General features: G+C 46.7%; 1 protein-coding gene and 1 pseudogene across 3 annotated transcripts in view; both read right to left on the bottom strand.

The window, feature by feature from the left end:
• The window catches only part of TUBB2A (tubulin beta 2A class IIa), a 55,517-nt gene extending 36,435 nt beyond the window's left edge, over window positions 1–19,082 (bottom strand). The window contains exons 1-4 of one of the 3 annotated variants that reach the window (XM_049655105.1): window positions 18,848–19,082; window positions 17,932–18,040; window positions 17,538–17,648; window positions 16,124–17,185 (exon numbers count right to left, since the gene is read on the bottom strand). In XM_049655105.1, the coding sequence (XP_049511062.1) occupies window positions 16,125–17,185; window positions 17,538–17,648; window positions 17,932–18,040; window positions 18,848–18,904 (1,338 nt within the window). In that variant the 5' untranslated portion in view covers window positions 18,905–19,082 and the 3' untranslated portion in view covers window position 16,124. Of the gene's footprint in view, window positions 1–16,123; window positions 17,186–17,537; window positions 17,649–17,931; window positions 18,041–18,847 lie in introns of those variants that run through there. The other 2 variants (XM_049655103.1, XM_049655104.1) reach the window with 2 other exon arrangements.
• Window positions 2,063–13,777, bottom strand: LOC125908468 (40S ribosomal protein S23-like; annotated as a pseudogene).
• Window positions 19,083–23,780: the final 4,698 nt, after the last annotated feature.

Genomic DNA, 23,780 nt, shown 5'->3' with positions numbered 1-23,780 from the left:
ATGCAGCGCAAGACTATGCAGTCTTAACAGTACAGACCTATATGGACACCAAACAAGATCTGGCTCTAAACTGATCCATCCCAAGGGGCCATTATAAATGGTATTCACAGTATGATCATATTTTCACCAAAATATTTGTACATGTGTATGTGCACAGAAATAAATCTGGAAAGACATATACCAGGTGTGAACTGGTTACCTATGAATGGTGAGACCAAGTGAAATGATCCTTTTACTTATATGTATATGTCTTTCTACAATAAAAGTGGATAATATGCCTACGTAAGGAAAAAGAAGTTTTGTTTTCTGTTAAGAATGGATTTTTAGCAATCCGATGATGTAAAGTGAAATGGTTACAAAACTGTCAAATTAGGAAAGATTAGCCGTGCCAAACATTAGGTGAAGCAAGATAGAACTAGTTTTAGAAGGCACAGAACATTTGGATTCCTTTTCCATTGCATTATATCCAAAGTTGAGATTTCCACGGTGGGAGCAGATCTAAAATTCCTGACCCACTCTCCCTCTAGAGTGGTAACATGCTTGGCCAGAGACATCAGCACCAAACCCTCCTGCCCTTTGCTTGCCTACTTCATATTCTCCTCACCCTGTGCTGACAGGGTTTTTATTGATTCTGGCCCGACAGCTGGGCTGTAAAATGTCACATAGCACGGATGATGCACGTTCACCCTGGAACATTTTTCATTCCTCAGCAGTCTGTAGCCCAGCCCTTTGCCAGCAGCTGTGAGGCCAAAACTAATGACTTGGAAACAGGTTGAGGTCCATGGGCATCTCAGATGGGAAAACCACCAGGCAGAGGTTCCTACCAGGGGGCATAGTACTTATAACAAAACGCAGTTCAGCAAAAATTGGCTGATGGAGAAGTGATTGAGACCATTCTCTACACTTAAGAAACTTCAAGTGTAGCAGAGAGAGAAGCAGAATTTCAGTGTAAAATTGTCAGAACCAAGGGGGTGCAGGAAATCCACGTGGGCGTTCAGAAAAAACGGATTGGGGAAGGGGAGCCACATCTGGAAATGGATGGGTGAGCAATGAATGTCTACAGGAAGAGGGATGGAGCAGGTGCCAAAGGTCAGAACTGCTCAGCAGGAGATTGTGGGGACAGAAGTATAGTACTGGGCAGGGCTGGAGGTAGGGTGAGCTGTCCCTGAGAGGGTAAGTCTGCTTTCAGCAGGTATCAGAAGTGCCATATTAGGGGGCTTGCACTTTATACTGTGTGGAAGCAGAATTGTAAGAGAAATAACAGAGGGTCAGGTTTCATTTCCAATAATGACTCCTGCCACAGTCCAAGGCGTGGGTGGGAATTTTTCTGTGTTACACAGTGCCTCATGGTAGACATGGTAGGTGCTCAGTAAATACCTGTTGAATGAAAGATCAGTGAATAAAGGAAAAGAAAAAGTTCCTTTTTAATAGGCTTAGTGGGTTTGCAGCAAAAAAAGTAGATTATGAAATTCTCCAGACAGGTGGGGTGGGGGTGGGGGAATGTGACACCGCTGTCACAGGCACAACCAGGTGCAGCTTTGTTTCATTTTGTTTTTAATATGCTAATGTTGCCAGGGAAAGGTTTATCCTGGGAGCTCCAGAGCTAGAATGTGTCAAAACTCTACCGACAACATTATCTAGAGCCCTGCTACTCACAGGATGGTCTGGGGGCGGCAGCAGCATCCACTGGGTGCTTGTTAGAAATGTAGGGCAGCCAGCCCTGTCCCCAGCTGAGTCAGAATCTGCATTTTAACAAGTGCCCCGGGGTGGGGGAGGGGGAGAGCAGGCAGTCTAAAGTTTGAGGTGTCAGTCTGGGTGTGGAAGCTATGCCCTACATGAGGAGTCATCAGGAGGACCTGGGAGAGGGGAGAAGAGCTAGAAATCCCCATTTCCCTACTTCTCCTCTCCTGAGGCTCCAAGTGGGACCTAACAGGAATCTATGAGTTTCTTCCCAAACCCCAGCAACTTCACACAGTTCAACCTCACACTTGCCTGTTTTTTTTTTCCTTTTTTTTTTTTTTTTTTTTGCCTATGAAAATGTATTACTGTTGTGTGTGCACCATCAGACGTAAGATCCTGGTCTTTCCTTCTTGCCTTTTATACAAGCAAAACAGAGACTTTGGCTACTTTGACATCCTTAATGTCTCTAGGAATGTCACTGACAACATGATCTTTGCGACCAAATCCAGCCACCAGAACTTCCATCATTTTCCTCAATAAAATTCAAACAACCATCATTGGGTACAAAGGCTGTGATTATTTATTTATTTCTTGCCTTTCTTGATCACCTGGACCCTGACACACTTTCTGATACAGAATTTGGCTGTTTGTCTTCAACCCCTACTTTTTCCAACACAATTCCTCTTGCAGAGGAAGCACCTCCAAAATGGTTGGCCTTCGAGGCTGTGCCCAAGCTCGCTTGTGCTGTTCATCACACCACCTCTGATCTCAACGGTGGCTATGGAGCTTCCTGGCAGTACAAAGCCCCCAACACTTGCCCGTCCTGCTGGCACCATGGGCCTGAGCCAAAGAGCTCAACCTTACACTTTGGGAGTGCCCACAATGAGGCTCGTCCATGCCCTCTCTTCACTCAGCTACTGTGTGTGTGTGTGTGTGTGTGTGTGGTGTCACCACCCCTCTGCTCTTTGACTTGAGTACCAGCCATGCCTCCTGAGGACAGACAGGTAGGAGGCTTGGCTGGGAGAGCACTCTGTTTAAGAGATGACAGTTCTGGGGTGCCCGGCTGGCTCAGTCGGTTAAGTGTCCGACTCTTGATTTCGGCTCAGGTCATGATCTCACGGTTCATGAGTTCGAGCCCTGCTTGGGATTCTGTCTCCCACTCTCTCTACCCCTTCCCCACTTGTGCACGCTCACTTGCACTCTTTCTCTCTCTCTCTGTCTCTCTCTTTCTCTCAAATCAATTAAGTAAACATTAAAAAAAGAGAGAGATGACAGTTCTTCTGTACGTGTTTAATGCTATTCATAGTCCTGACCACAATCAGTAATAATATCAAATACTGGGGGTGCCTGGGTGGCTCAGTCAGTTAAGTGTCTGGCTCTTGATCTCCACTCAGGTCATGATCTCATGGTTTGCTTGGGATTCTCTCTCCCTCTCTCTGTGCCCCTCCCCTACTCACACACTCTCTCTGTCTCTCTCAAAATAAATAAGTGAACATTTAAAAAAACACTGCTATTTTAGCACTGTTCTAGGTACACAAATGCACTGTTCTAGGTATTGCATTTGTATATAACCTTATAGAACAGCCATAATGACCATTCCTAGTTTAATGATGCAGAAACTAAAACCTAGAGAGGTTAAGTAACTCGCCCAAGTCACACAGCTTATAATCAGAACAATGCCGGATTATCATTTGGGCACCGGTGGCAGAGCTGCTTGATGCTCTATTGGACAAAACCTTCAGCAAAAGAGCTTTGCTCATTTATTGTTGGACATACGAGCTAAAAGCTAGAGAAAGCATTCAGAAGGAACTTGGGACTTAGTGAATGGCTTAAAAATGAGTTAAAACATGGGGCGCCTGGGTGGCTCAGTTGGTTAAGCGTCAGACTTCAGCTCAGGTCACCATCTCGCGGTCCGTGAGTTTGAGCCCCGTGTCGGGCTCTAGGCTGATGGCTCTGAGCCTGGAGCCTGCTTCGGATTCTGTGTCTCCCTCTCTCTCTGCCCCTCCCCCGTTCATGCTCTGTCTCTCTCTGTCTCAACAATAAATAAACGTTAAAAAAAAAATGAGTTAAAACAGGACATATGGATCTGGCTATCCATCTCACTGCAGGGTAGATGTGTTCCCTGGAACCAAGGTGCTCCTACTACGTCCCCGTAACTGAGGCATAATCAGTCCCAAACTCCAGCCCATGTGTCTGGGACAAATAGAGGGATCTTTACTAAAAGATGCTGTTGTCATGAACAACCGGTTGACTGTGTGTGTGGAAGGCAGGAGAAATGGAGCCAAGGTGGGGGGAGAATACCAGGCTAAGGCCATGGAGCTGAAGGATTTGTTCAAGAAGATTTGAAGCCCCAGAGAGAAATACCGACTGTCCAAAGGGGAAGTGTCTACATTGCCAGTGGCTCAGGGATAACTGAAAGAACAAAACAGAAACCCTGAGTAGCCCAAAGCCAGAGCTCCCACCTCAGGCCATGCCCAGAAGTGAGAGAAGGAAGGAAACCAGTACTTAGGGGGACAGAGGGCCCCATCCCAGGTCCATTGTGGCCCAAATGACCCAGTCTCTTTGCTTGGTGCCCAACTCAGACAGGGTTGAAGTAAGGAAGATGGCGGAGGAGAGCCCAGTGGACGGTGCCAGCTGAGCCAATCTGCAAGACAGTTGAGTTAGGACAAGAATCTTGCAGCTTAGAAGTCCTCTGCTCCCAAGCTTTAGAGTTTCTCGTTTCTTTTTCTTTTTTTTTTTTAATGTTTATTTATTTTTGAGAGACAGAGGGAGACATGGCATGAGTGGGGGAGGGGCAGAGAGAGAGGGAGACACAGAATCCAAAGCAGGCTCCAGGCTCTGAGCTGTCAGCACAGAGCCCTACGCGGGGCTTGAACTCATGAGCTGTGAGATTATGACCTGAGCCAAAGTCAGACGCTCAGCTGACTGAGCCACCCAGGTGCCTCTAGAGTTTGTAGTTTCTAATTTCTTCAATGAAGTTTCTAAGTTCATCTTACAGAACTGTTCTACAGGGGTGCCTGGGGGGCTCACTTGGTTAAGCATCCGACTCTTGATTTAGGCTCAGGTCATGATCTCACAGTTCATGAGTTCAAGCCCTGCATCGGCCTCCATGCTGACAGTGCAGAGCCTGCTTGGGATTCTCTTTCTCTCCCTCTCTCTCAGCCCCTCCCCACTCACACTCTCTGTCTCTCTCTAAATAAATAAACTTAAAAAAACAAACAAACCTTTTTTTTTTAAAGAAACGATCTTGCAAAAGGGCTCCCCACCTGGCGAGAAATTGGGAGTGTCAGTGAACCCCTAGATTGCAGGAGGAGTGGTGATCTTGCAGTGACTTGCCTGAAGGCCTGGACATAGAAGCTGGTCTGGGGATGGCAGGGCACCCAGAAGGGCCAGGATGAGGGGCATCTAGGAAGGCTGTTAATCCCTCCTGTCCTGGACTGTAAATTCTCTTCCTCTTCCTCCTCTTTTAGTCAACAGCTTCCAGCTGTGTTTCCCCTTAACAGGCTCCTCTTTCTGGAAGGTCATTATTGGTGCTCATATAGAGAAGGCCTTCTTTAACTCACATCCTCCTTTCTTCCACCTCCTGCCTGGCTGGCCTCCTCCTGCTTCTGAGCTTCTGGTTCTGTAAGAAGCAATAACATCACAGACTGAGGAAATACTGCAGAAAATAACCACATCTTCTATGTTAAAAAAAAAAAAAAAAAACCTAGTTGAAGCCTTGCATAGTTGAGTACAGGATTCAACACCAAAAAAAAAATTTTTTTTTACATTCTTATGAATAGAAGTCAGACCCACACATGGGTGCTGTATAATGAAGATCTGCCCACAAAGACTGCTCTGGGTAAAAGCTGGGTAGATGGCAGCCCGCCCTCTTCCTGTGCCAGCACACACACCAACCCCTTGGCTTTATAAGAATACCCAAACAAAGGAGCTTGATTGTGTGAAATGCTAGCCAAGGAGCCAGACTGTGAGCCTACCCAGGTGACCGGATGGTGCAGGGCTGGGGGTGAACACCACAGGTCAAGAAGGCAGGAATGCTGAGTGCAGGACCCCGCTTCCAGCAGAAGAGTGGCAAGCTGTAGTCTGGTGTGTCTCCCGTGAAGAGAAAGAGACAGGATCTACAACAAGTAACAGTCATACTGTCTTCCTCCCAGAGACCTGTCAGCATTGCTAGCAAATAAAACAATAGAAGGAAAAGGAGTCCATGCTGAGGGTGACAAGAAGCACACAGTTCTGTACAGGAGACAGTACTCATTATCTCGCTGCATTTTCTTTAATAACATAGCTTGGCTGTTTCAAGAGCTACTGTTTAAATCAGTCCACCCTCCTACAAGAATCCTGATTCCTATTATTATGTGGATCACATTAGACCTTTTAGTTTGGGGGAATGTAAATGTTGCTTCTTTATGAAAATTGCCCTGGCTTCAAACCAATAAGAATTAGTTGTTGTCATCTCTGTGTCTCCATGGCACCTTCACAGCATTTACCGCAGTCTGGCTGTACTTAATTGTGCTTATACTTGCCTCCCTGACTGACTTTGGAGACTCCTTGAAGGCTAGAGTATGTTTATTCCTATTTGTAATTTTTAGCACAACATCATGCACGCAGTGGGTACCCAATAAATATTTGTTGAAGTAAATGAATAATTAAATAGAAACATGACAGATGGAGCTACAAGACTTTAGAAATGACTGGATTCTGGGAGATGTGGAAGATAGTGGAGGTGGGACCATAGGTTTGAATCTCCCTTGACCATCCTTCCCCATCAGCACCACCTCCCCCATCAAAAAACCCCAAAAAAACAAAGAAACAAAAAACAGACCAAGAAGCTAACTAAATGAATGCTCAAACTAAAAAACCAAAATCCCTTTCAGAACAAGCCTGAAAGTGAATAAAAACTGCTGGAAGGAGATTCCATGATATGGAGGATAAGATTAACAGCAGCAAAGGAAAAAGAATATCCCAGTAAAAATGAAGGAGAGGCAACATTGAAGATCTTTAAAGTAGGGCGGCTTCTGAAGCCAACAGAAGGGGGAGCTATAGAGCCATTCACCCCTTAAAACTATCCTGGCCTTTCTCTTACTCCTAAAACCACCGTAAAACTCATTTCATCTAAAAATGGGCAACAGAAAAGGATCATGATCAAATCCAATAAAATCAAGAATAAACAGGAGCAGACTAATGTCTTACAAATGATGAAAGTATGCCAGAAAGACAACAGATACAAACTAGTGAAAACTGTCACCTCAAATTTCAAATTTGCCAAAAAAAGAAGGAAAGTCAAGCAAAGGATAACAGATATATAAGGAAAAAATATGTTAAAATTAGAAAAACTCTGACATGAGATTCTTGGAGAAAAGAAATATTTGTAAATAAGTGAAAGAACTGAGAAAAAAAGGTAAAAATAAAGAAAAAGTTAAAAATGAAGTCCAAATTAAAAGGAACACAAGAGCAAGGAAACAGGATGGACACTAAGAGAATTAGTAGATGGAAAGAAAGAAAACACACTTTTAAAATTTATTTATTTTGAGAGAGAGAGAGAGAGAGAGAGAGCATGGGAGGGACAGAGAGAGAGACAGAGAGAGAGAGAATCCAAAGCAGGCTCTGCACCATCAGCATAGAGCCCAATGCAGGGCTCGAACTCAGGAACCGTGAGATCATGACCTGAGCCAAAATCAAGAGTTGGGCGCCCAACCGACACCCAGGTGCCCCGAAAACACATTTTAATCAAAGAAAATGAAGACAGGATTTCTACTTTTGGCTGGGATGAGGCAATCAGCGTTAGATATATCTTCCTGACTGCAATAACTAAAAAGGGGGGCAAAATATATGAACCAATATTTCTCAGGACATTGCACAACAAGCAATGCATGACAGACGGGGGAGGAATACATCATCTATGTAAAATCTCTCCCAGAGAGCTCTGGAGATCTGCAGAAAGGTCCTCTCCAGTCTTGGGCTGAGAATTGACAGGCACATACAAAATTAGAAATTACTCAAGAATAGGGAAGGAACAACTGGAAAGCAGTAAACCAAACAATTCCTTGAGGTCACAGAGGGCTAGGAATGATTTATGTTCCTGTGAGCTGGAATGGAAATGCCTCCTGGGCATTGCCTTAATAGTGGGGCTAAATTATCCCGAGACCTAAGAGTACTCTGGACTTGCCCTATTGTAGCTTAGAAGCAAGCTTCGAAAAGATCCAACCTATTCCAAGTATGTCCACTCTTCTTAAATAACAAGTTTTTTTTTAAAAAGGGAAGAAAAGAGATCATCTTAATAAAAGCAGCGAGGCATAATAAAACATTACATACAGGGAAACAAAGTTGATAATGACTAGTAACTGCTCATACAACACAAGTCAGGAGACAATACAATGCCATCTTTAAACTTTTTTTTTTTTTTTAACATTTATTTATTGTTGAGAGACAGAGAGAGACAGAGCATGAGCAGGAGAGGGGCAGAGAGACAGGGAGACACAGAATCAGAAGCAGGCTCCAGGCTCTGAGCTGTCAGCACAGAGCCCGATGTGGAGCTGGAACTCATGAACGGTGAGATCATGACCTGAGCCGACTGAGCCACCCAGATGCCCCTAGAATGGCATTTTTAAAGTGTCGGCAGAAAATACATCATCTATGTAAAATTCTATATCCAGCAAAAATATCTGTCAAAAATGAAGCAGAATGAAGATTTTTTCAGCCAAACAAAAGCTGAAAGACTCATTGCCAGAAGATCAGCGAACAAAAAATGTGAAAGGAAGCTTTTCAGGTAGAAGAAAATGTTATTCAACCCAAACAGAGGAAGAGACCTGAATTGGTAAATATGTGGATAAATATGTTTTCCTTAGTTTTTAATGTTTTATAATAACTGTTTAAAGCAAAGCAGTGACAGTGTAGAGTGGGGTTTTCAAATATGTGAAAATAAGATATGGCTACAAACGCACAGAGAACAGAAGGGTCAATGCAAGCACACTACTGGAAGGATCTCATCCTGTATGTGAAATGAGACACTATTTTGAAGGTAGATGATGGTAAGTTAAAGATTTATCTTAAAAACCCTAGAGGGGCGCCTGGCTGGCTCAGTTGGTTAAGTTACCAACTTCAGCTCAGGTCATGATCTCACGGTTTGTGAGTTCGAGCTCCATGTTGGGTTCTGTGCTGACAGCTCATAGTCTGGAGCCTGCTTCAGATCCTGTGTCCTCCTCTTTCTCTGCCCTTCCCCCACTCATTTTCTCTCTCTCTCTCTCTCTCTCTCTCTCTCTCTCTCTGTCTCTCAAAAAATAAACATTAAAAAAATTAAAAAGAACAAATTAGAATAACCACTAAAAAACATACACACAATGAAACCAATAGTGGAGATAAAAACGGAATAAAAAAACCTCACTCATAATAGAGAACCAACGAACAATAACCAAAATTGAAGGTGAAAATGTTAGGACTCGAGTTGAAATGGCCTGGCTCCTAGGACTAGACTTTTATTATACGGAATGCAAAGAATGTGCCACATGAGGCATCAGGTAAAGAAAGTTTTCTGAGAAGAAGTAGAACCTTAGTATAATGCTAAGAGCTGAAAATCATTTTGGGAAGAGAAGTAAAACAGGATATTCTAGGGGGGAGGGGAGGATGGTATCTACAATGGTGAAGGATGGAGAAGAGGAAGTGTGACATTTTAGTTGGAGAAATTAATAAAAGAAAGTAATCGTGCAGTATATTGGAAACTAATAAGGGAGGTGAAGAGGTTTGCCAGATGGTCCAGTTCTTTGAATTTAGACTTGAGTCAATAGTCAAGATGGAACCTCTGAAGATTTGCTTATCTGTGTATCAGGCATGTGTCCTCACCTGCTGCTCTAGATATCCCTTTATACGTGGCTCTCATCACTTTTTTGATGTTGTGCTGCAAATATCATGCACTTTGGAGTCAGAAATCCCTAGGGTTTACATCCAGATCCTCCACTTAGAGCTGAGTGATTTGGGGCAAATTGTTTAATCTAAGCCTGAATTCTTTTAGAAACTGTCAGTTCCCTAAACGATGAGACTGTCAGTCACGTGGCCCTTCCTTGTGCACCTGCTAGGAGGGCACATGATACAGGTAGTTAGTTGATTAGTGTGTCTTTTCCTTTCTCACATTACTGATTCAGGGATGGGCACCTGACACAGTTCTGACCAGTCTACCTTCTTCTTTTCTCTGGTTCTCTAGCAATAGGGTGGGTTGAAATGAGCCTAAAGGTGCCACTATGTGGGGAAAGCCCGCCAAAGAATGAAGCTGAAACAGAATGCGGAGGTAGGACAGTAATAAAGGAAAAAGTTCTGATAACGTATTTAGAGGCTACAGATGTAATCATGGTGGAACTTGAAAGATCTGCCCCTGGACTTTTTGATTATGTGAGTCCATAATTTCCAAAACTTACCTTTTCATGAGCAAACTTTTAAATTATCTTGGACTCAGTCAAAAGCACCTAAACTATATAGCATTTCTGTAGGATGAAATGAGAAAAATGTGTAACAAACAGTTCACATTCGATTAATACTGGTCATTATCATTTTCTTATCACTGTATACACCTCAATGACATTTAAACCTCTGATAAGTAGATATTAAGAACTCTGTTTTATAGGAGGATTTAGAGAGGTGGGGGGTAGCTTGTTAAGGACCCGAAGTTAATAAATGACATAAATGAGGTGTTTCTCATTCTATACTATAGTCTCTGCAAAGCATTCCTAGCACATGGTAGGCATTTGGTAAATGTTGATTCCCTTCCTCTTTCCTGTAAATGAGACCCTAAAATTATGCCTAACTACCCAGAGATCTAAAGGAAAGCAGAGTCTGGTAACTTGCTTCTCTAGATCTGGCTCACTTAGGCATAGTTCACTCATCAGAGCATTAGCTTTGAACAATCTTTCCTACTTAATGTTTGACTCTTCCTGTCCTAACCTCTGAAAGCTTGTCCCTCTCAGCTGACCTCCAAGATTCCCAGCTACTTCTGGATATGGGTATCTCAGATTCCCTGGCATGGGCTGGCCCTCTAGCCCTTTGACTTGCACTAGTCACTGATGCCTACCAGTATCTTCCTGAGCAGGTGTCTCCCATAATTTCTTCCATGTGACCCATGTGGCCCCACAGTTGCTCATGCCTGGTGTGTTCCCTGGTGCCCTCTCCTCCCACCCGATTCACCAAAGTAGCTTTGGTTCTTTCTCCTCAGTGATCAAGTTTGCAAGTCACAGTGAAATACATTCATGAAAGAAAAATCCTATTGCTTTGGCCTATAGGCCAAATGTTCACGATCAGCACAACCTACTACTACGAACATTTCATTATAGATCTTTGAAAGGAATTTCTCTAGAAGTCATGAATGTGTGTTGTCATCAGTTGATCACAAATTAGAAATGCTGAGAACTAAGTAAACATTTTGATTTAGAAATTTGACTCTAAATTTTCTAAATATTGTAATCCCGAAGAAGAGACATCTTCTTTCAGGGGCATCTGGGTGGCCCAGTCGGTTAAGTATCTGACTCTTGATCTCAGCTCAGGTTTTGACCTCAGGGTCATGAGTTGGGCTCTGTGCTGGGTGTGAAGCCTACTTAAAAAAAGACAAGACAAGAAAAGAAACCTTTCATTCAGTCTTCAGCTCTGTGCTTTGGAAAATGAGCACTTTAAACATGAAGCCCTTTGCAAACTTATATCTACAGAGAGCACTGGAAAAGAGCTGAGAGATCTGGGTTAATGTCACTTCTTGACCACTTTTTAATTATGAAAGAAACTTCCAGTTTCCCATCCAGTGTCCATTCTCCACTTCTTCCTTTCTAACAGAACCTCTAAATTATTGGGGGTATAATGTGTCCATCTAAAAGCCTATTTGTACAGCCTTCCCTGCAAAAAGGGTAGCCAATGCAATGGAAGAAGAAGTCTTTGGGGGGACTCCTGACATTATTTTTAAGGTGGCTTACTTAGCTAGAAGGTACGTTTTTACCCTCCCTCTTCCCCCTCTTCCCTGCTTAGATCTCTACAGTCCCCTCCATTCCTCTAACTATACAATAGTAAGACTCTATATGAGTGCACAAGTACAAAATCCCAAGGCTTTCCTAATCTCTATTTTATCTTGGCCATCTGGGCAAATTCAAAAGCATTTACATCGTTAGGTGGAAGTTAAAATGATTTTGAGCATAGAGTTACATGTGACCCTACAATTCCACTCCTAGGTATATAGCCAGGAGAAACACACACACACACACACACACAAACACACACGTACATGAATATTCATAGCAGTGTTATTATTTTTTTAATTTTTTAAGTTTATTTATTTATTTTGAGAGAGAGCGAGAGAGCAAGCAGGGGAGGGACAGAGAGAGATGGGGAGAGAGAATCCCAAGTAGGTTCCACACTGTCAGCATGAAGCCCAACGTGGGACTCAAACCCACAAACCATGAGATCATGACATAAGCCAAAACTGTGTTGGACCTTTAACCAACTGAGCCACTCAGGTGCCCAGCAGCATTATTCTTGATAGCTAAAAAGTGGAAACAACCTAAATGTCCACCAAGTGACGAACTGATAAACAAAATGTGGCATATCCATGCAATGGAATAATATTCATCCATAAACAGGACTGAGGCACTGACACGTGCTATGGCATGGATGACCCTTGGAAACATTATGCAAAGTAAAAAAAAAAAAAAAAAAACCAGACACAAAAAAAACAGAGTGTATGATTCCATTTACATGAAATGTCTAGACTAGGCAAATCCATAGTGTCAGAAAGAGTAGTGGTTGCCAAGGGGCTGGAGGAAGAGCGGAGAGGGAAGGTCTGCCAATGGGCATGGGGCTTGTTTTTTGGGTGATGAAAATGCCCTGCAATTACATAGTGGTAACAGTTGCACAACTCTGTGAATAAAACTCACTGATTTGTACTCTTCTGCAGGTGAATTTTTATGGCCTGTAAATTCTATCTCAGTTAAAAGGAAAAGGAAATATGACTATGAAACATTTTGAGTGAAATAGACTGCACCCAAATAGGCTTCTCTGGGTATGTGTTGGCAAGCATGCCTGAAGAAAAACATGAGGAACAGGGAAGATGGGGGGAAAGCTTCTAAGAAACAAAGGTATGAGTGGGCCAATTTTCAAGGTAATAGCTCAACTTTGAGGTGCATTTAAAAAAAGCATGACTACATGATAGAATCTCTCTTAAACACTGGAAGGAAATCAGCATTACAGTAGTTGTCAAACAGCTTTGTCTTGTATATAAGTCACATCTCAACTAAAATGGGGATGTGTAGAAGGTGGCACTCCAATGTGCTACTTCCTACTCATTAACTTCCTACTCATTTTCACAGTAACCATCCCCCGACAGAACATTCTAGCCACCATGATTACACTAGAACAGTGTATCTGCAGTGTTTTAGAACCAGGAAATTCAGCATCATCAGTCAAACAGTGATGCCACTAGAGACAAAGGCCCTTCAGCATTTCATCTGTGCCCAACCTATCCAGGGAGGTTGAGTTGCATTGGAATTTTTTTCTGGAAGCCAGGACATTTCTCTTTCTCGTTTTCATGTGGCCTTGTATATAACAGAACCTGAGAGATGTTGTAGAGAGAAGAACCCTGAGTCCAAGATCTGATTTGTACAGAAAAAGTCCAGTGACCTTAAACAAAAGTCACTGAGCTTCAATCTCTTCCCTTCCAAAATAAAGAGGTCAAGCTAGATGATCTCTTTGGTTCAAATTTCGATTAATTGAACACACTTGTGATGAAATGGGAGCTCCAACATAGTCTAAGATCATCTCTGGGGCTGATGTAGAGGGGCAGACAAATTTGGAACATATGGGATTTCTGTTCCTTCTCAGATTCTTGGAAGGACCTCAAGGTAACTCCAGCTTCTCCTCCCTAACCCCAACCTTTGAATCCCAACCTTTGAATCCTGCATCACATCCCAGTGGGTTTTATACTTTGGATACTGTGTCTGCCTAATAGTGAATATCCTCTTGGTGGCACCTCAGGGAGCAATAGAACATTTCCTTTGTTGAGGGGTGAAAACCCACACACATACACGTACACACATACACTCACCACCACCACCACCAGCCCCACCAGCCCCACTGCCATGACTATTCCCACCACTACAAATTCCATCAATGTACAATGGTAATGCAACAAAGGAAACTAAGAGTTTCAAAAAGTATCTTTTAATCTAAGTGTTAGTCTGCATTTTCTTGCTTTTGAACTGTTTTCCTAAGTACGCATTCCAAGTCATAGTATACAACTGTGCTTTTAAAGCTTTGCCCCAGAGCATCTGCTTGGACTGGTCAGTCTGGCACCCACTGTTCTGATCATGCGGAAGTAAGGTCTAGCAGCACACAGACCTGGGTATGCTGACAGGCTAGCAGGCTGGCCTGCTGGGTGCCTGCCTGTCCCCTTCTCACAAGGTGCGAAAGAGGCAGGATACTTACAATATGCCAAGAAGCACCTGGCAGTGATCCCTGTCTTCTCCAAAGTCACTGGATCATGTGTCTGACAGGTTGTGGGGAATGCATGGCCAAGGATCCAGGGGGCCCTGGCAGCTGACCCAAGTGTTCAGGGCATTTAAAACCAATGTTCCCCTTCAATTAGGTTGTTGGAAGCTTTACATCAGCCCAGCAGGAATGGCACCAGCCAGTTCACTGTTAAATACAGAATATTGAAACAGAAGTCACTGACTCTTGACTCGTGCCCCTACTCATCACTAGGTCTAGTTTTTATAATATAGAATTCTTGTAAACTGCTGCTCTTTTCCATTGTGAGGGCCGTTTTCACACCATTTAGAATGACGCTGCTCACACTTTTTCTTTGGAACTGTTTTCATGAATACCTCAGCCTCTTTAAAACAGAAATCCCTTACCCACCCCTCATCTTTTCTCCTCCTCCTCCTTCTTTAAAAAAACAAAACAAAACAGGGGCACCTGGGTGGCTCAGTCGGTTGAGCGTCGGACTTCAGCTCAGGTCATGATCTCACGGTTCGTGGGTTCGAGCCCCACATTGGGCTCTGTGCTGACAGCTCGGAGCCTGGAGCCTGCTTCTGATTCTGTGTCTCCTTCTCTCTCTCTGACCCTCCCCTGCTCACTCTGTCCCTCAAAAATAAATAAATGTAAAAAAAAAAATTCCTTAAAAAATAAATTAATTAAAAAAAACAAACAAAAAAAACATTTGTGTAGGAATAGAAGCAAGTAGAATGAAATAAATACAGGGTCAGATTTAAAGTAATAATTTTTCCAATTTTGCATTTGTTTAAAAAATGAGAAAAATTATAGCTCCAGTGTTTTATTTATTTTTCTTTCTATAAGGGTATGTAAACAAATTTTGTACCTTTGTTTATAACTTACTCTCCGCTTCTCTTCCCCAAATGAGAAACTGACCAGCCCAAACTAAGGCAGAGCATGACACAACTTGGCAGAAAATTTCCATGGAAAAATTTAAGGGATAGCTATTCTCATACACACAATGACATATACACAAAATTATTTATTGTGGCACTATACTGTAGGAAAAAAGTGTGAACAACCTACATGTCCATTGGTAGGGAACTGGTTAAATAAAGTATGGCACCATACTGTGTATCCATTTAAAGGAGGGAAGCTCTCTATATTTTGAAGATAAACTGTTCAGTGAAGAAGAGTCAGCAGAACAGTGTTCCTATCATAAAATGTGTGAAGGGAAAAAAAGGGAATAATCTACCCAGATTTGAAGACATATGGGATATTTCTGCAAGGATTCAGGAAAGAACAATAAGAATGGTCGCCCTCCAGGGAAGAAAAGTGTAGCAAGAAACACAGGAGGAAGAGATGTACTTTCCACTCTCTATCCTTTAGAATTTTGTGCTGTTTGCACGCAGTAACTTATTAAAAAAAATATTTTTTTGGTAAAGCAAGTGAAGACACAGTAGGATTTCTACATGAAAGGACACTTAGTTGGCTTTCAAGTAGGCAACCTTTCAACTAATAAAATATTTAAAGGCATTTACAAATTCGGGTTGATGTCACATCTTCAGCTGGGTATGACTGTGGTTGGTTCAATTTTAGCATGCCATCGGTAAATTCATTTTCACCCATCCCTTCCCTTTGCTAGAGGAAGAATTTAATATAATGTGTTCCAAAAGTTACATTCAAATGGCAATAAAGAACTCAATAAAGAGAAGGAGGCAGAAGAGAGGACACCATTAGGACACAAACGTTTATGTGATTTTAGCCGTTACAACAGTAGTTCAGAAATAGCTCAAATGTTACATTGATGTCGTCAATATTACAAAAAGAAAGGAAACCAAATGACAGGCAACAGTGAAGAGCACCAGAGATGCCGCGCACACACCTAGAGAAGACCATGCTTCTTTCCTTCGACTGCCACGAGATTTTCACCACTAAGCCCCCCTCCCCCGTGCTTTTCCTTCTCAGCTTTCCCTAACCCGCTTTACACCGCGAGCTTAAGCCTCGTCCTCGCCCTCCTCCTCCTCGAACTCGCCCTGCTCGTCGGCCGTGGCGTCCTGGTACTGCTGGTACTCGGACACCAGGTCGTTCATGTTGCTCTCGGCCTCGGTGAACTCCATCTCATCCATGCCCTCGCCCGTGTACCAGTGCAGGAAGGCCTTGCGCCGGAACATGGCCGTGAACTGCTCCGAGATGCGCTTGAACAGCTCCTGGATGGCCGTGCTGTTGCCGATGAAGGTGGCCGACATCTTGAGGCCGCGCGGCGGGATGTCGCACACGGCCGTCTTCACGTTGTTGGGGATCCACTCGACGAAGTAGCTGCTGTTCTTGTTCTGCACGTTGAGCATCTGCTCGTCCACCTCCTTCATGGACATGCGGCCGCGGAAGATGGCAGCCACGGTCAGGTAGCGGCCGTGGCGCGGGTCGCACGCGGCCATCATGTTCTTGGAGTCGAACATCTGCTGGGTCAGCTCGGGCACCGTGAGCGCGCGGTACTGCTGGCTGCCCCGGCTGGTGAGCGGCGCGAAGCCGGGCATGAAGAAGTGCAGGCGCGGGAAGGGCACCATGTTCACGGCCAGCTTGCGCAGGTCGGCGTTCAGCTGGCCCGGGAAGCGCAGGCAGGTGGTGACCCCGCTCATGGTGGCCGACACCAGGTGGTTGAGGTCGCCGTACGTGGGGGTGGTCAGTTTCAGGGTGCGGAAGCAGATGTCGTACAGCGCCTCGTTGTCGATGCAGTAGGTTTCATCTGTGTTCTCCACCAGCTGGTGCACCGACAGGGTGGCGTTGTAGGGCTCGACCACCGTGTCTGACACCTTGGGCGAGGGCATGACGCTGAAGGTGTTCATGATGCGGTCGGGGTACTCCTCCCGGATCTTGCTGATGAGCAGGGTGCCCATCCCAGACCCTGTGCCGCCCCCCAGCGAGTGGGTCAGCTGGAAGCCCTGCAGACAGTCACAGCTTTCTGATTCCTTCCTCACCACGTCCAGGACCGAGTCGACCAGCTCGGCTCCCTCTGTGTAGTGGCCCTTTGCCCAGTTGTTTCCAGCACCACTCTGGCCTGCCAGAGGGAGAGACTTCGTAAGTCACTGATGACTGGACTAAATTCTTTTACCTTAAACCCCTTCATGTAGATTAATGAGTCAGTGTTAGGATTACTTCAGATTATCACCAAAATGACCAGACATTAAAATATGTGGTTATACATATAATTATAAATAAGAAAGACTAGGAATACCTGACTATTAAGGCTGAAAGGCAAATTGTTTTAGCCGACACAAAGACTGAACTGGCACACACAACAGGGATGTTCTTCACACAGTAAGCTACTTTCTCCCTTGGGCAGTCATACACCCCTCCACCCCGAGCTGTCAAATGAGCCTCCCATGCCATCAGCCATGCCAGTCACTCACCAAACACGAAGTTGTCTGGCCTGAAGATCTGACCGAATGGTCCAGACCTGACTGAGTCCATGGTGCCTGGCTCCAGATCCACCAGGATAGCCCGAGGTACATATTTGTTACCTGCAGGGAACACAGCTGGACTTAGACATATAGGCAGAGAGCTCTAAAGAGAAAGGCTTTTCTCCTTTTTGCAGGCACTGCTCTTGTCCCCAACAAAGGACATAGGAGAGGCTCAAAGGCTTTGGTTGTGAACCAGGGAACCCATTGAAATCATGCAGTGTAAAGTGGGAATCCTGAATCCTAGAGTCCTCTCTCCCCTGGGGCCACACTCCTGGAGTTAGTCCCGGGGACTAGAGAGTAAAAAACTGAAGGGCGGCCTTGGGGGCAGGTGTAAAGCAATTACCAGTGGCTTCATTGTAGTACACATTGATTCTCTCCAGCTGCAAGTCACTGTCTCCATGGTAACTGCCAGTGGGGTCGATCCCATGCTCATCACTGATGACCTCCCAAAACTAAGACACAGAAAAAAGTTTGCATTTAGCCACGCCCGACCTCTCAGAGAGCTTGCGTCTCACAATGAAAAGCCCTCGACTCAGTTGCAAAAACCCAAACTTTCAGGCAGCGTGACCCGGCCCAGCCTCAAGGCTTGTATTTTACAGAGTGAGAAAGTTGAAATTGGGCGTTTCCCCGGCGAACAGCTGCCGGCGGCAGGAGGTGGGAGTCTCGTCGGGGCGGGGTCGAGGGGGGCAGCCAGCAAGCTGCGGGCTCCGGCGACTGCGGAATTGCGCGCTCAGAGTCGCAGCTGCGTGCGGCAGCAGGAGGCGGGCGCGGAGGGGGTGGGCTGGGGAGCAGGGACCGGAGGCAACGGAAGGAGGGTGGTTTGGGATTCAAAGCACGTCCTGAGACCTCTAGACAATCGCTCTCCTCCCCTCCCCCACAGCTCGCCTGGGGTTCCAGCGGGTAAAACCACTTCTCCGGGAGTCTCTGCCCCTCCGGTAAACCCGCGCGCACAGCCTCGGGGACACACCCGAGCCTTCTCCAGGCACGCTTGCCTTGCCGAGTGAGGAGCAGGGAGGAAGCGGAGACCGAGGAGTGCCCGGGATTCCAAATGAGTTACAGCAAAAATAAAAGAGAGGTTCCTCCCCCCTCCAAGTCGCCTCCGAGCCCACGCCCCACACCGCCGCACAAAGCAGCCGGGAAGGTCTGTTCTTGGGGAACCCAGGGCCTGCTCAGGTCGAGGCTCGCACCCGGGAACCCCGAGGGGCTGCAGGCGAAGGCACCCCACCACCCCCCGACCCCTCCCGGCGCGGCGCGCCCACCTTGGCGCCGATCTGGTTGCCACACTGGCCCGCCTGGATGTGCACGATCTCACGCATGGTGTTAGCTAGCTTCTTCTGGCCCTGGTCGGCGTCTGGTCAGTCTGTCCGTCCTCCCTTAAACACCCACTGTGGGGTCACCGGGAACGCGCTCGGGAACCGACTGGCTGAGAACGTCGGCCCGGCGGACTGGGCCTTTTATGCAGGGAGGGTGGGGCAGCCTGCGTAGGCCGCGCCCCCAGCCGGAGCCCCCCAGTCCCCTTCGCGCTAGCGCTCTCCAGGCCCAGCTGACGTAATGCTCCGAGCCCCAAGGACCATCCCGGGGGCTGGACATTGGGCCCGCAGCCAATCAGCACAGGCTTGCGGACCAGGCGAGGGCTGGGGGCTTAGGGTAGTAGGGTGGGGGCGTGGGCATTGTCTAGGACTTGGATGGGGGGAGGTGGAAGAGATGGGTACTGAGAATTGGGGGTAGGTGAGGGAACTGAGGGCGGGAGGTGGGCGAAGCCAGGGTAACCCGTGTGGTAGGCCGGTGATGGGGGGAGAGCTGGTACTAGATGGGGTGAGCAGGGAGACTGGAGCAGGTGGAGAGGCCCTCAGGTGCTCTGGAAAGGAGCGCACGGTGCTCCGGAGGCTGGCAGGTGGAAGGTTGAGGTGGAGGGCATATGTGGCAGGTTGCTCTGCCAGCGTTGATTGAGGCGCCCCCTCAGCTAACGGCCAGGGATCTCTAACCTACCCGTCCCTCGTGAGACCACTGCCTCTTTCCCCAACCCTAGAAACCACCGACTGTCCAGCGGCCGAACCTCGGTCACACAGAGCCTTGGGACACACGCGAGCCCAGAGGAAAATCGTGTGTGATAAGGCTTTTGGGGTCTGAAGAACAGTGCCCCTGGACACCCAAAGCCCAGGAGCCCCAGGGGGCTCTCCACCCCTCCCCCAGCATCCACTAGCTCTCTCTTTTGTCTCTGTTAAGGGCTTCTGGCTCCCTCTCGCTTGCGGTTGCTGCATCCAGGGGTGGGGCGACCTCCACGCCCCCTCCAGCCCCACCCGACTCTCTCCAAGACTCCCCAGCTCCCTGGATGGTACCAAAGACCCTTCCACCCCAGGGACTGGCTTTTGTTCCTTGGGAGTAGATGGGGTGGGTGTGGCTGTCCGCGCACTGGTACTGTCCAGTGGTCAGAAAGTGGGTGGGGTACGGGGGGCGGGGCTGCGTCAGAACAAAGGGCTCACAAATATGTGGGATACCTCTCACAACTGAGTATTTAAAAATCACACCCCAGGCACTACTCCTGTCTGGATTTGGTTCATCTATTGTCCACTAAGGAGATGGGTTTCAAGGGTGATCATCGCCCGCTCCACCGCTAACACTCTTATCTTTCATCAGGTGCTGGACCCTGCTGCCTGCCTGCCACGAGGTCCCCAACCTTGGTGCTACTGCTTGGGGGTGAGGGACACGCCTAAAAACTGCGGCACAGTGAGGGAGAGGCCACCCGAGACCCTGACGCGTACAGAGCGCGTGCGCAGACTCTGAGCACTGACACTTTAAAATCCACAGTTTGTAGGTAGTCGAAGGAGATTATCTCTTTGTTACTTTTCGTGTGTACGTGTGTATTGGGGGCGGGGTGCGGAATCTGCTTGTGTTTAAGGGTGAGAGTTGAAAGCGTGCATGAAATGTTTACTACGGACCTGGAACCTGACCCCTGCAATATCATGGGTGCAGGACCCTTCCCCTTGTCGACTCAGGACCGGTCGCCTGCAAGGTGACGTGACCCTTTTTCATCCTCTGGCGAGAAGGGCCGAATGACCCGGGTTCCCGTGGGGAAGCGGAGCCTGCAGCTGTTGAGTGAGACCCTCCCAGAACTATCAGCAAGCTGTCACCGCCTTTCTTTCCCGCTGGGAGGTGGAAGGGGGGCTTTCAACTCAATTCCAGTGCACAAAGAGAAACCGAGAGAACAAAAGCCCAGCCTCCCCCAGACACCCATGGCGCCCAGACTGAACCTTCAGAATTCCCCAGACGCGGCTTCCCTTCTTGGGGTTAGGAGGGGGTCGGGAGAGAGGCAGAGGAGCCGAAGGTCTGCCCACATGCCACACTTGCGGGGTTCCAAGGACCCAGGACCCCGAGTTTCTAATCCAGCTCCTACAGATGCAGAAGCGTCGAGGGTGAACGACTCCCGAGGTCACACAGCAAGTTAAAAACAGGGCTCAGTCTGCAATCCCGTCTTCCGGGCCCCCAGGCCTCGGGGAAGGGGGCCACGTTGGGGCCGCAAGAGCTGTGGTTGGTGTCAGCACCCGGACCTGGAGGGCGGCTGCGATGGGACCGAGGCGTGCGGGAAGGAACCCAGCGAGGGTGGCACCCGCGCCCAGTGTAGACGCTCACTGAGCGGTTAGCGCCTGGCTACCAGGGCCGAGGGGTAACCCTGGCGCGCGGGGCTCCAGGGGATCGGCTCCATGCCGGGAAATTTGAGCCGGCCTCCAGCCTCCCTCACCTAACGGTTTATTTTCTCAGCTTCGGTTTCAGAGCCAGATTTCCTCGTAGTGTCGGGTGAAAGCGTGAGCTCAAGATTATGTGGCTAAAAGGACCCTTTCCTCTTGGGTTTACTTCGGGGGAAAAGGCTTGGGATAGAGTGAGGCTGGAACTCGAAGCCCTTCCTTTCACACATTTGCCGGTACTGTATCCCACCCCCAGCCGCTGCGAAGCTGGCATTCTTGTTCTTGGTTTTACATCTCCCCCTGCCTCCCTCCCCCCACCCCGCCCTTTTTGGATTTATGCTGCTGCACATTTTTATTTTCACAAGAAGCTGATTTTACGTTTGTGACAGCCAAATCTTTCAGTTTATCTGCTGATCCTTATCATTCTTATTCCGTATAGTTCCTGAGGAGAGGCTGGTGAGGAAAAAAAGAGATTCGGCCGCATTTGGGTCTTCCATCATTTCTTTTGTGAATTACACAGAATTCCTCTCCATCTAGGTCATTGTATATCAGGCGTTAAAGGTGTCAGAACTATGTATTTCACCATCACTTACAGGCTAAGTAGCTTTAATGATATGCTAATATTTCTAAATTTTCCCTTCACCAGAAGTTGTAGACATAACTTGGTGTAAAATAAAGTTCAGCATTTATTTTATGCATAACTGATTGTATGGCTGAGGTAGGATACCCCCTAAGCAATTAAAATTATATTTGCCCTCACAACATTGAGAGTATTTAAATGGCAAATTCTCAAGTGATTTTGCATTTATCTATTAGTACACGTAGAGTCACTGTTTTAATTAATTGAAGTCTGATAGGGAGTACTGTACAGCTGAATTTGTGGTGAATTTTTAAAGCATTGTTTCCTTAAAGCAAGATTTTTTTTGTTTTACACGCTTATTGAAATCACAAGACCTCTAGCTTTCGCATTTCCTTACTGCCTGTCTGCATTAACCACTTAATACACAGCTCCAAGCCCGGTTAGCCTAACAGCCTACTCCGCAGCGAGATGCACGCGGTTTCCTAGGCAACCGACACTTGGCCAATGAATGAAGAGAGATTGAAAGAGACCGCAAATCCATCATTATTTCCTTTTTCTTTTCTTTCTTTCTTTCTTTCTTTCTTTCTTTCTTTCTTCTTTCTTTCTTTTTTTTTTTTAACTCTTCCCAATACTCTCCAGCTAGAGGTATTGGAAAGCTACCAATCCTAACTTTTATGTAAAGAAGTCAAATGCCCAGGGGAAGGGGTCGCAGCCCTATGTTGTGACTGTGGGGAGAAGGTGGTGCGGGGGCTTCCTAGGCTCCACTGAGACCTGCGCTTTCTCGGCTTTGTCATTCTCTCTGTTCATATCCCACAGTCCTCCCCCCACTCCCAGGCCTTCCCCTCCCCTGATGAGAAGCCAGCAGTTCCCGGCAGAGTCGGCCCCGTGCTATTTGGTCCAAGGGTTGCGGGGCTGTGAGTCTCAGAGCCCTTGACCTTCCGCAGTCGTGGGGCTCTGTGGGGACCAGCCGGCCCAGGTAACAAAAAAGTGGAATGAGCAGAGAAAATTGCGAGCCTGTGAATGCAGGGCAGTGCGGAAATATTTACTTTTGTTCCTTGGTAAAGCTGGCTGCTTTCCTGTTGCCTGCTTTCGAATTTGGGTTAAAATGGCCTCAGTGCAGGCTGAGAGTGCTGAGCTTTCACGGAAGAGATTTGCCTTCTTTGTCATACAAATGCGCAGAGGGAGTAGAACCCGGCTTTCCAAGGCCCCGGCGCCCTTTCATAAGCAGCCCCTCCTCCCCCAGTGTATCAATGATCTGTAAGACTCTTAGGCTGGGGGAGGGCAAGCCAGAGAATGCTCGCTCTGTGAATCCTAGGTAAATGGCATCTCAGATACAGAGCCAGACTGTGCAAAAGCAGAAACACAGGAGTAGAGAGTACTCTTAAATGGGAACATTATAAAATACTAAGCTTGACAGGGTGCAGCTTGCAAGGTGCAGTCCGTGCAGTAGACAAATTTATAAATAAATCCCTAATGAAATGAATTGCACACAAGAAGATACATTCGGGAGCCATTTTAAGTGGCAGTGGCAGACTGCTGTGGATTCATGCGATGGCAGTTCCGTCACCACACCTTAGAAACTTCCACCAGCAGCTGCTGCTCACAGAGGGCTAGGCAGCTCACAGTGTCTCTTCTACATGGGCCCCTAGACCTTTGCTTGCCATTTAAATAAAATTAAAACACTCATATTCAGATAGATATAGATACATATGGTAACCCCTTGCCTCTTGGATTTGGATGCCTGGTGGACTTTAGCTATGTCTTCACAGAAGAAAGAAATAGGTCAGCTTCTGAACAGGAACTCTTCTCTTGACATGCCCAGCCTACTTTGGAGTGCCAGCGCACATTCTCCTTACGTTTTCAAGAAAATAATGCATTAAGGGAACCTACCTCTTTCAAAATAACCCAGAGGAGGGGCGCCTGAGTGGC

Source organism: Panthera uncia (genome assembly GCF_023721935.1).
Source record: "Panthera uncia isolate 11264 chromosome B2 unlocalized genomic scaffold, Puncia_PCG_1.0 HiC_scaffold_25, whole genome shotgun sequence".
In the NCBI taxonomy this organism is placed as follows: Eukaryota; Metazoa; Chordata; class Mammalia; order Carnivora; family Felidae; genus Panthera; species Panthera uncia.
Note: the sequence above shows the minus strand (reverse complement) of the source record. Positions and strands in the feature narration are given on the sequence as shown.